Below are 13,322 nucleotides of genomic sequence, written 5' to 3'. Positions count from 1 at the left end.
TGTGGAGCTTCATCGGCATCTAACCACTGAGCTGAATGTGGCCAGTTGTCATAAAGAACCCACTTTTCATTGCAAGTCACAACCCGGTCGAAAAACGGGTCATTCTTGTTGCGTAAAAGAAGGGAATATGGCATTTCATAATGGCGTTTCTTTTAGTTGTCATTCGATTCATGAGGCATGCATTTATCAAGTTTTTTTTGTCTTTCCAATCTCTTTTAGGTGGTTGAAAATCATGGTATATATTATGTCTAATTCAGAAGCAAGTTCTCGAACAGTTGTATGTGGATTGGCTCCGACTAAGACTCTTAATTGATCGTTGTCAATATCCGATGGCTGACCACTACACTCATTATCTTCAAGACTCTCGTCACTGCCACAAAGTTTCTTAAACCACCATTGTGATGTGCATTTAGTTGTGGTTCCTCGGCCAAACCAGATTGTTACTTGCAATTAAAAGTGGATTCTTTATGACAACCGGCGATGCTCAGCTTGGTGGTTAGATGCTGACGGAGCTGCAGACATTTCCCGAAGACAGTTGCACCAAAAGAAGGTCATGCTGATTGTTTGGTGGTCTGCAACCAGTTTCATTCATTAGTTTTTTGAATGCAGACAAAACCATTAGCGGAAAAGTACTGTCAACAAATGGAATGCATCAGAAACTACGACAACAACACTTAGACACAGAAAAGGCCTAATTCTCCTCCACGACATTGCTCGACTGCACATTGCTAAATCGACCTTGTAGAAGCTGAACAGAATTAAGCTACGAAACTCTGCTTCATCCACCATACTCTCTAAGCCTCTCACCTACCGACTACCACTTTTTCAAGCATCTCAACAACTTTCTGCGAGAAATGCTTAAAAAATGTAAGCGATATCAAAAACGCCTTCAGCGATTTCATCACCACCAGAACACAAAATTTTTACATTACTGACATAAATGCACTTGTTTTGCATTGGCAAAAGTGTGTTGATTCTAATGGTGCTTATTTCAATCAATGAATTTTTGCTTGAGCCAAGATATGTTCATCTTTTTTGTTAACCTGATACATCATTTGAAATCAAAATGAAAAATTCTGCAAGAACCTTTTTGTCAACCTAACAGCTTTACTATTTAGTCATTAGTATTTTTCTTTGCATGCAGCAGGTTATCTTTTAAGTGCTCTAAAATACCATCATTTAAATGAATTTTTTTATAACATAGATAAATTGCTAATTTAAGAATGTTGATATTTTTAGCCAAATCGTTTGAGGTTATTAGATTAAAATTGATAGTTGTCTGTATTTTTTCCCAGAAAAAAAAATGCTTTCAAGATTTTCTCATTTTCATCCTAAGAATTGTTCAAATTGTTAAGCCTTCTTAATGCATTATTTAACAGATGATTATATCAGTTGAGTCATTTTATAAACTATTTGAGATGGAAGTTGATCAAACTGGTCAGCCACCATTTTTGGCTTGCTTTTAATTGCTTCTTTTTTTTTTTTTTGTTTTTACACATTTATATAATGATATAGCCAGAATATTGAACTCTGAATTATATATGAAATAATGCCGCTTAAATTTAAACAGCAACTTTGTGAATACATTTGTTTTTATACTTGTAAAAAATTTATTAATTAGATACATTTTGATGTTTTTCTGAAAGTGTCATATACATAAATATTCATCATAGAATTACATTTTATATCATTCTGCTAAAATGTAATGCTTAAAGAAATTTATCAATTTTAGTATATTTTTAAAATTCAATCAGTTTACTTTTAAAATTTAATTTGTGCCATGGTAAAATCTGAGAAAAAAATTGCAATTCAAAATTTCAATATTTGTTAAACTGAATGTTGTTAAATCTCCTTTGCATGGAATGGCACAAGTGAATGAATGAAATTTCAGCAAAATTGTTTTGTTCAATTGAACTTCTTTAAAGCTGATTTTATGTTTGCACAAACACTTCTAATGAGCAAATGAATATTTAAGTCTGTTCTGTTGGTAGTTTACGCGATTAGGCAAAAACCACTTCTATTCTCTCAGATTCTCCAGTTGTATGAAGCTACAATTTAGTTTGTGTTTATAATATATTTTTAAAGAGACAAATATTGTAGAAAATTTGATATGTTCACTGTTCAGAAGTTAAGTTTAGCTAGAAGAAAAATCATTTTTGAAATAATTTTTGTAGTCATACTTAATCATCTTGCACCGTAGATAATTAAATAGAAATACTTTCACTTTGTTTTTAATATGTATAAAATATTGGTTATTTAAACTTTTATGCTGAAATTCAGCAAATAGAAAGTAGAATTATTGTATGTTATTTTGGGTCTGTCTATTGCTGTGTATTGCATATACATCAGCATTTAAAGTCTGTTATAACAAATCATGCCCTGGTCTGGTCTGTTCCAGGATGTGGAGCCTGAATGACTATAGTGGCCTCCAACCTCCCGCTGATGATGGACCAAAGTTTGTTGGAGATATTGCATAAAATTTTGACAGACTTCATTTTACCCTTACCTTTTATCTATTTGTTCCCTTTATTTTTATACTTTTTTTTTCCTTATTTTAGTTTTACTATTTTGTAGGCTGTTTTTTTTTTTTTTTTTAATTAAAAAGAATTTGCTGTTAAATCTCCTTTGCATGGAATGGCACAAGTGAATGCTGGTGGACTTTATTGAAAGTTTGTGCCACAAGTTGGTTTTAGCTGTTGGGCTTAGTTTCTTTGGTAGAAATGTTAGATTGGAGACTTTATCCTTAGTAAATAATCCTAACTCTATTCATACAATATAACCAATTTGTAAAATCTGTTGTCTTTTTAATCTTTACCTAGCAGCTTATTACACTTGAAGTTAGTTTTCCATCAATTTTAAATTTGAATAGGTGAATTTATTTAGATATAGCTTTTCATCAAAAAATAACAAATATGAATAAATTCAAACAAACATGTTAACTTCTATTTAAATTACATTATTATTTATATCAGTTACCTAAAGTTGATAGAAGAATATGTCCAAGTACAGATGTGTGTACCAGTTAAAATAGATAAGCTTTTAACAAAGTCCATTACATTCCCTTTTTTTCATGACAATCATTTAATTTATTAAAGACCATTTGACCATTTCATTCTTGACACTTTAGTTTTTACAATGCTCTGTATTTTTTAATTTTTTATTAGGTAAAATCGGTTGTAAAGTTTTAACTAGTGTTTATACTTTAACAAAATTTTGATATCTCACCTAGTGCTTTTTATTGTTTTATCTGCTTACCCTCCCTCATTGTTATTAGTTTGCTGACACTGACAATAATTTTGTATTGCCCAGTGCTGGCTTTATTACCTTTTTAAGATTGACTCAGTTTATTATTGCCAAGGAAGAGATTTAGCTGTGACATTTTTAATATTTGCCTCTACTAACAAAAGCTGTATGCATGAATCCCATTTTATGCAGGCAGAAAAATTTTTTCAAATTTTAGAGCTTGAGATTTTTATCTTTCAGATTCCGTATTCTATAATAAATGCATATGATTAAAAACTGAATCAAAAACTTAGAAAATTCTTATCTCTTTTGCATTAATGGTACCTGTTTTTTTTCTTTATCTATTTTGTGTGATTTTCATTTTGTTGAATGTGTTCATAAATCATTGAATGAAGGAGAAATTGTTTATGAAGGAGGATGTTTCACAGATTTCCCACCTTAAACCAAATGAAACTAAAGAATTAACTGCGGAACGCTCTGATAAAGGGCAAACAGATTTTCTATTGCAACTGACTCGGTCTGTATGCTGCTGCTGTTGTGCGTGTGTGTGTGTGTGTAGTCTAAAAAACACTCTACTTGATGTCTACCTATTTACCACTGTCTTTCGTTCTGTGTATATAAGGATGCTTGTATGCATGTTATGTAGTTAACTGCATGGTCCATCCCTTGTTAATTTTTTCAATGACAAATATCTGGAAGCTGTAAAACAGTTTTAGTAGACTCCTGTTTTATTCAGTTTTCATGTGTTTTGTTTCTTTGCAAATATTTGTTTTTACATGACAAAATTCATTTAATTTGAATTGTTTTTCTTTTAGGTATTTAAATTATTTGCTTGTATTTCAAAATTATTTTATGAAGATTTGTTTTAAATATTTTCTGCAAAAAGTATTTGGATAAAATTTACATAAGGATACAAATTCTTTTTGTTTTTGTATTTTGAAAGTTTGTTTGTCATGTAAAACAATTATGTTCACATTTTTATTTAACTGATTACCATGTATTTAAAGAAGAAAATTTATAGATACCATCGGCAAAAAAGTATTTTGCTTATTTACTGACATAATGCTTGTTTATTTGGAAATTAAGTTCAAACCATATTATTTTTGTAACTAAATCCTATTTTCCTTTTCAACATTTTTTGTGATGGTATTAGTAATTGTTACTTTTTTTTAAGATTCCATTTGATACTAATGCAGCTCAAAAGAAATGTAACTGAAACTATTTCATTACTTCTGAGGAAAATCTTTCAATATCCTCAAAATTGATTACACTTTAATATTAACACGTAAAAGAAATCTCAACTTTTTCACCAATCATTATTGTAGAACGTAGTCAGTTTAAAAATGCCTATTTTAACATCCCTGTAAATCGCATTCAATGAATAAGCAAAAATAGTTCTAAATAACAAGAAACTTTATTTACTTTAAGAAATATCTTGACAAAGGTACATCACTGAAAGAAAACGGCACTGCACACAAGATGCGTAAATCAAGCAGTTTATTTGTGTGGTTGACTCTGTGGTAAGTGTCATCGCCCACTGTCCATGTCAGTAAAAATTACAAGTTATTTAATGATTTGAATTCTAAAGAAATTTCTAAAATTTGAAGCTTAAGGTGTTAGGATACAAAATATAATTAATTCTTCAGTTATTATAATGTAACACACACACACATATACACACGTTTGTATGTGTTTGTATATGTGTATATATGTATAATTAACAGGAGCTTTTGAAAAATGTTAACAAGAAATAAGTGAAGTCATGCTTCGATAGATCTGACATTGAGTTGTAAGCTATTCTTCACATTGTATGCCGCTGTGACTGTTCATTTTGAACTGGAATTCAAGTCCTCATTCCCCCACTCACAAGAAAAAGTAAAAGGCAAATATTTTGAATATTTTTAAAAAATTCATTGTACTTTATAGAACATTTGACACAGCTTGAGTAGTAGTCCAACAGTGACTTTGTTGCTGTTTGGCCAAGTTATGGTTCTGTTCAATTTCAGAAGATCTACCTTCTCAGGTTTATCTTAGAAAAAGAATTAGTTTATTGCTCGTCAAAGGCACCCCTGTCGAGAAGACTGCTCAGATATTTTTTTTGTAGGCACGATCCCACTAATTTTAGCATGTTGACTTTTCAAAACCACACCTGACCTTGTGCATAACCTCCTCAAGAGGAGGTAGTAAATATACAACATTTGATGTCTGTGTTGCTCAAATTTCTTTTCTAGTGCAAAGATTATTGAACCATTCTAATATATCTTTATTTATTTATATCAAAAAATTTTCCTATTTTTATAATGTATAAGTGTGTTAGTTTCTTTTCTCTACAACTATTGGTGAAAATAGTTGAGTTTCCACTTAACTAATACTCTTATCCTTTCCCATAATGCACTGTGGATGCATTTGTGTTTCTTTAATCAAAACTTTAGAATAAAAAAATGTCTCCTTGTCTTGCTACCTTCTGCTTCTATTTCAATCAGATGTTGTTCTCTTTTCCCCATTTGTCATGTACTTTTCTTTGTTTCCTTTTTTTCTTAATTAGTTCCTTAAGTATATTTACCTTAGTGTAATCCCTCTCTTCATCCTTTTCAAAGAATGCTTGCCTTTTATGATGGTTTTCTTTTTTCTTTTTTTTTTTTTTTTTTTTTTTGCATTACAATGTTGCCTTTTTGTTATTGATATTTTTTCTTTTGCTTTTAATAAAGTTTTAAATGTGTTTTTGTTTTTTTTAACATGTTTTAGAAGAAAAATCTTTAAGATATTCTTTATCAGTGTGTAATACAGTGTTCTCGTTTATTATGAAGATTAATCAGTTTTAATTGAGCCATAAAAACATTAAGGTGTTTGGAAGGTAATTACATTTTATCATAAAGGATATTAGAAAAAATAGTTTATTTGAATATTGCACATAAAAAATGCTAATACAATTATCTTTAATAACTCTTTCCTGTTAAGGAGGGCATATTAATCCCAGCTTTTAAATTATCCCCTTAAAAATTTTTTTTTTCTTTCAAAATGGTCTGCAAAAAATGAAATGTTCTTGTGATTGAAACAAATAAAAACCTGTTTGTGCTACATTTGATTAGTCTATAGGATAAGTGAAAACCTCCAATTTTACCAATCTTATTTTTTCTTGAATTTGTTTTTCAGTGTCTTAATGACTCACAAGAAAAGTAGCATCTTTTCAACATAATGTTTGATTTGCACAGTGGAGTTGTTGACAATATCTGCATTAATAGTCCAATTGCTTGTGGACAACACCTTCCATGTTCCATGATAAATACTTTTATGAATGAATTTCTGGGTTTCATATTGCCATGTTTCTCATTAATCACTATCTTTTTTTTTCTGTTGACATACGTGTCCAACATTTCTACACTAACAAATATCAAACAAAAGTTATTCCTTGTTGAAAGGCTTTTGTAGATGGACCATTGGGTTAAGTTCTCAACTTGTAAATCATAAAGAACTAAATTGTCTGCAGGTTTTCTCTATTTAATTGAGATGATACAAATTTTGTTTAAAATCTATTTTTTGGATGTGAATCCAATTCCTTGGTCTTTAAAGCTTTTTCTTTTAGGGTGAGCAGACACTTGTAAACCACAGCAGATAATATCTGAGCCTTTCTTACGCTTCACAAATGTTTTCAGTGTTGCTGTAGAAGTCCTACTCTTTCAAAATACCTACAGAAACTGATCCTCATTGAGTTAAACTAAAATTTAAAGTAAAGGAAATGCTTTTAAAGATAAGACAAACTATTATTCCTTCTTGATCAAGTCATTCATAAAGCATACTGATAAAATAAAAAAAATTACTTTCTGAACACCCAAAATTTCTAATTGTGAGATTTCTAATTGTGAGATTTTTCCAAAATTTGTGAACTTACCAATTAGAAAAACTTATTAGATATGATTGTGTAAACTATGTTTCTGAAAAAACAAATTTAACGTTTCAATGAATTAAGCCTATTTAAATTTGTTTTCTTTTTAAATATAAGCAGTTAAATGTGTTAGAATTTTAGTTTTTTATGGCTCATTTGAACTTGAGAATTTGAGGCATTTTGTAGTAAAGTCTTAATTTTATGTTATAGGAAAATGTTTTATATTCATATCAAACTATTACTAATGTTTCTAGCTAGACATAATTTCCCATTACGATCACTTATATTTCTAATTACACTTGGTTTTGTTTGCTGACCTTATCTCTTTTATATTACAAAAATATTGGTTATTCAATTAGTTTTCAAAGTTTTAAATTGTTTTTTTATAGATTTTAATGTTAATTTTGAATAATAAATTTTATTAATCAACAGTTAAATTTTGGAATATTTTGAAAGTGAATGTCCTACTCAACTTGGCCAAATTTGATGCTCTCTGCATATTTTGTATGTCTGTATTTTAGACAACTGCTTTCTTTATATTGTTGCTTTTGTTGCAATATTTTGGTTCTATAATGGGGTATGATCCCACACAGTCGGACGATTCTATTTATAAACGATGCTGCTAAGAACTGACGAATCAAATAAATTCACGTTTTGCTACAAACCAATCAGAAACCAGAATTGCTTCATAAATATTAAACCTTTTCTGGAACAATTTCACATGTTCTTTTCTCGGGTTTCGACACGGTAAGAATACTTTGTTCTGTGGAACTGTCTACTAAAAACAAGTCACCTCCCAGGACTTGTGTGTAACAGTGAACCATCTGAAACTGTTCTGAAAGTCAAAATGGCTTACACTTCTAGAGGTTATGGGCCCAGCGTGCGTCTTTATTTCGATGGATCCGAATCAAAATTCGAATCGTGGCAAGTTAAATTTCTAGGATATCTACGAATCCAAAAGCTACACAAAGTACTACAAACACAACCTGAAAACAGAAACGACCCCGACTTCATTGAAAAGAACGCAACTGTCTTTGCGGAATTAATACAGTGTTTAGATGACCGAAGTCTATCACTGGTAATGAGAGAAGCCCTGGACGACGGCTGCAAAGCATTAAACATATTGAGAGAGCATTATTTATCAAAAGGAAAACCCAAAATTATTTCTTTATACACTGAACTGACCTCTAAGAGCCGAGACAACTGCAAATTCTTTAAAAATGTCTGGTGAAGTTATAAGTGACAGTCTGTTAATTTCCATGGTCCTTAAGGGATTACCGAGTGATTTCAAGCCATTTACCACCGTGATAACCCAGAAAGAAAAACCCATGATTTTTAGACAATTCAAGGTAGCACTCAGTTACGAAGAAACTGAAAAAATGATCACAGAAAAAAACGAATCCACAAATATCATGAAATTTAAAAATACACACATAAAAACACCAAAATCGAATTATACCCATGCCAGGAATAAAAAACGCAACTTTGCCAAAAGCAGGTTTTTTCCTAAAAAAAGTACAAAAATTATTTGCTATAATTGTGAACGACCTAATCACAAGAGTTTCCAATGTAGATACAGGACTCAAAATGGCGACTACATTAAAAATGTAGAGAGCTCTGTTAGCGAACATACATTTTTATTTTCGTGCACATTTGATGCTTCAACAAACAATAATAATTTTCTTGTCGATTGTGGGGCCACGGCATATGTGATTACAAAGGAATCTGATTTTATCAATTTTGATCCCAACTTTTAGCCACAAAATCATTTTGTAGAATTAGCTGTCGAGTCAATGATATCGTTTTGAAAAGAGGCAATGCGAAAATCTCGCTAAAGAACAATAAAGGTGAACTGTGTTTTTGTATTCTAGAAAACGCTCTTCTAATCCCAAAATTTATACAAAATATATTTTCTGTACAAGCTGCCACAAAACAAGGTGCAAATATAAACTTCAGCCCTAATAAATCAAAACTGGTATACCCGAATGGAACTGTATTCGACATTAAAGAAAATGGAAGACTATATTATTTAAATAGCGTAGTCCCATCAAAAACCGCCTGCCATGATCTACAGACATGGCATAAAATTCTTGGACACTGCAATATTCCTGATATCAAAAAGTTGCCAACTGTAGTTGATGGAATGCAAATACAAACATCAAAAACCTTCAACTGCGACATCTGTACGCAAGGGAAAATGACAAACTATCAAAACAAGATACCAGACAAAAAGGCCAAAAAAATCCTATCAATGGTGCATTGTGACTTGAACGGTCCCGTAGAACCGATGGCCAGAGAACATTATAGATATGTGTTGAATTTCGTAGATGACCATTCAGGTTTAATAATAGTTTACTTTTTAAAGAACAAATCTGATACCCTGCTAGCAACTAAGAAATATCTAGCCGATATGGCCCCCTACGGTGAAATCAATTCACCAATAAAGACTTTGAACTTTTACATCATATCAGGCATGAAACATCAGCTCCTAGATCGCCACACCAAAACGGGACTGCTGAACGTGCGTGGCGGACACTTTTGAAATGGCAAGATGCCTACTCATTGAATTAAAACTCCCTAAAAACCTCTGGACGTATGCACTTATGGCGGCAGCCTATATACGCAACAGGTGCTTTAACAAAACACTATCTAAAACTCCATATGAATCTTTCTGCAGTAAAAAAAACAAATTTAAGCAGAATGCATATATTTGGTTCAACTTGCTTCGCATATATAGAGAAAAAGAGTAAATTGAATATTAAACCCGACAGAGGTATATTTCTTGGATACGATAAAAACAGTCCAGCCAATTTAATATTTTTTCTCGAAAAACAAAAAAAATAAAAAGAATCCGGTGTGTAAAATTCAGACACGTTTAATTTTACAGACGAAAACCCGTCATATGAAGAGGATGAAATTATATTACCTCAAATAATTAGAACAAACAAAAACAATAAAAATGACGGAGATGAGAGTGTCCATGATGATGATGATGATAAAGTCGAAAGATATCCCAAAAGAAATAGAAGACGACCCGATTTTTTTGTGGTCAACAATATAAAGGATTATCAAATCGACTATTGCTATTCAATGGAAAATGCGCCCAAAAGCTTCAACGAAGCAATTCAGAACATGGTGATGAATGGAAAATTGTCATGAAAAAAGAAATAGATGCCTTAACCAAAAATGGTACCTATACGGTAGTGCCTCTCCCAAGAGATAAACATGTTATTTCTACCAGGTGGGTCTTTACAAAAAAGAGTATAGCATCAGGTGTAGAACAGTACAAAGCAAGATTTGTTGCTAAAGGGTGCTCTCAGATTTACGGTAAAGAATACTTTTCTACGTTTTCACCGACCACAAAGCTAACGACAATCAGAATTTTACTGCAAGTCGCATCACAATATGACCTAAACATCCATTAAATGGACGTAAAAAATGCTTATTTGAATGCCCCAATAGACTGTGAAATTTATATTACCCCTCCAGAGGGATTTATAATGAAAAATAAAAATAGCGTGTGGCGATTTAACAAGTCATATGGTCTAAAGCAGAGTGCTCAGTGTTGGAACACAGTATTCCATGATTATATTATTAAACAACAATTTAGACAATGCGCTGTAGACCCCTGTTTATATACCCAACACAAAGACGATAAACTACTGATTTTGGTTTTGTGGGTCGATGATATTTTAATCGCATCAAATTGTGACATAATGTTAACTGATGTTAAGAACAAATTAAGTAAAAGATTCAAAATGACCAATCTTGGCAAAATATCCTGGTTTCAGGGGATAGAATTTACTCAAAGCAAAGGACTTGTTACGATGACTCAATCGAGATACATCGACAAAATACTATTAAAATTTGGAATGAGATAGTGCAAGAAACGCTCTACACCGGTCGAAAATGATATTAATAAAAATATACACACAGAATCTGAAATAATAAATGACACACAATATCGCGAAATTATAGGTAGTCTTATATATTTAATGACTGCAACCAGACCCGACATATGCTATACAGTAACAAAACTGTCACAAAAATTATTACGACCGACAATGAAGGATTTAAACAGAGCTAAACAAGTCCTACATTATTTAAAAGGAACTAAAGAACAGAAGTTAGTATTTAGAAAATCAAGAAATCCCCTAAGATTAGAAGGTTTTTCGGATTCAGACTGGGCAAACGACGAAGATCGCAAGAGTCTATCTGGATATTGTTTCAGACTCTCAGAAAATGGGCCTATTATTTCATGGAAATCTAAAAAGCAACAGATTGTATCTCTCTCTACGTGTGAAGCAGAATTTATCGCGATCACACACACGACCCAGGAAGCACTCTACCTTAAAAATATCCTGAAGACTATTTTAGAGCCAGAATTGATTACAAGCCCCGTAGTGATTAATTGTGATAATCAAGCCAGTATAGTCTTAGCACAGAACACGATAATCAACAAAAAATCCAAGCATATAGATATAAAATACCATTTCATAAAAAACGAGATAAAAAAGGAATCCATTATTTTGAATTACATATCATCAGAACAAAATATCGCTGATGTATTTACGAAACCGGCGACAAGGATAAAGCTACAACGCTTTTTCTCAAAATTTGTTGGTGAATTCGACTGAATAATTTTTTTTTTTTTCTTTCACTGGCCTGTATGTATATAGATTTCTATATATTAAAAATACAGACCAGCGAAGTTCCACTTATGAGAAGGCTCTTACTTTTTTGCATGAATATCAGGGGAAAACCCCTAGGGGTAATGCTCAGAGTATATAGCTTTCTATCTATAAAAAAAAAAAAAATAGTCCTTGACAAGACGTTAAACTATATCCATTTTATTTGTATTAACACTTTAACCTACTAATGAGTAACTAATACATTTGCTTAAAAAAAAAAAAAAAAAAAAAAAAAATCTTTGTAATTTTCCTTTTTGACATTTGAACACAATTAAAAATGGCGTCTTTTTAAATGCTAAAATTCTAAGATCCAAATGATTTCTAATTTTTGTTATGTCTAAGTGAATATAAAAATATATATTTATTTTTGAGCAGAACAAACACAAGGGACTTCCCCATTATAAAAAATAGGGAGGATGTTGCAATATTTTGGTTCTATAATAGGGTATGATCCCACACAGTCGGACGATTCTATTTATAAACGATGCTGCTAAGAACTGACGAATCAAATAAATTCACGTTCTGCTACGAACCAATCAGAAACCAGAATTGCTTCATTAATATTAAAACTTTTCTGGAGCAATTTCACATGTTCTTTCCCGGGTTTCGACACGGTAAGAATATTTTGTTCTGTGGAATTGTCTACTACAAACAAGTCACCTCCCAGGACTTGTGTGTAACAGCGAACCATCTGAAACTGTTCTGAAAGTCAAAATGGCTTACACTTCTAGAGCTTTTATTCTCTATTTTTATATCAATTAAATATTACTTAAATCTCTTAATTGTTTAACTTTTGAGTTGACTTCTACTTGTCTATACACAACAGTTGGAAATAAGTCATACACCATCCACTATGACTTTGCAATTCCTACAGCTACATACCTTGAAAACTGAGCTATTAAACCTGACATTGTGATATGGGATAAGAAGAAAGAAGCAGCCTTAGAATTTAGTGTCTTCAATGATTCTGGATAAAACAGAGCTAAGATAATAAAATATCAAGGTTTTATATACGACATGGAAAGAAACTGGAATCCAGTAATTATAGGAACAACTGAATTTGTGAAAAAGAATTTCAAAAATTATCAGACAAATATACCCGGTGAAACAAGTGCAATAGAGATAGAAACAATTGGACTTAAAAGGATGGTTAGAATCTTGAAAAGATCTCTCAGTTGGAATATATAAGATAGTAAGGGGAATGTTTGGCACTTGGTAGGATGCCCTATCTTCGTCTTTAACAAAATGATAAAAACGTGAAAAAAAAATTATTAAAATCATTAAAAGCTTATTATATAATTTGAACTAAATATAAACAATTTGCTTTAAAGATGAGATAACTACAATGATGCTGCCTCAGGCAAGTTCAATGACATTGACGCCAAAAGTAATTTCATCTACAAAGTGCTGAAGCAGATGCATTGGGAGAACAAGGAAGTGTGAAATGATTGAAGAATGATGAGCAGCTGTGATAATATGGCAACAGCATTATGAAATGTTGCTTG

General features: G+C 31.5%; 1 protein-coding gene across 7 annotated transcripts in view; it reads left to right on the top strand.

Annotated features, from left to right (window-relative positions):
* LOC145283792 (clathrin interactor 1-like) overlaps positions 1 to 13,322 on the top strand; it is a 546,043-nt gene that overhangs the window by 198,565 nt on the left and 334,156 nt on the right. For 2 of the 7 annotated variants that reach the window (XM_080132869.1, XM_080132867.1), the window contains exon 6: positions 2,399 to 2,455. The exons of the other annotated variants lie outside the window; for them this stretch is intronic. In XM_080132869.1, coding sequence (XP_079988995.1) covers positions 2,399 to 2,455 — 57 coding nt within the window. The remainder of the gene's footprint in view (positions 1 to 2,398; positions 2,456 to 13,322) is intronic. 7 annotated transcript variants of the gene reach the window in all.

This window comes from Euprymna scolopes, chromosome 8 (genome assembly GCF_053919585.1).
Source record: "Euprymna scolopes isolate OS-2025 chromosome 8, ASM5391958v1, whole genome shotgun sequence".
NCBI classification, from domain to species: Eukaryota; Metazoa; Mollusca; class Cephalopoda; order Sepiida; family Sepiolidae; genus Euprymna; species Euprymna scolopes.
Note: the sequence above shows the minus strand (reverse complement) of the source record. Positions and strands in the feature narration are given on the sequence as shown.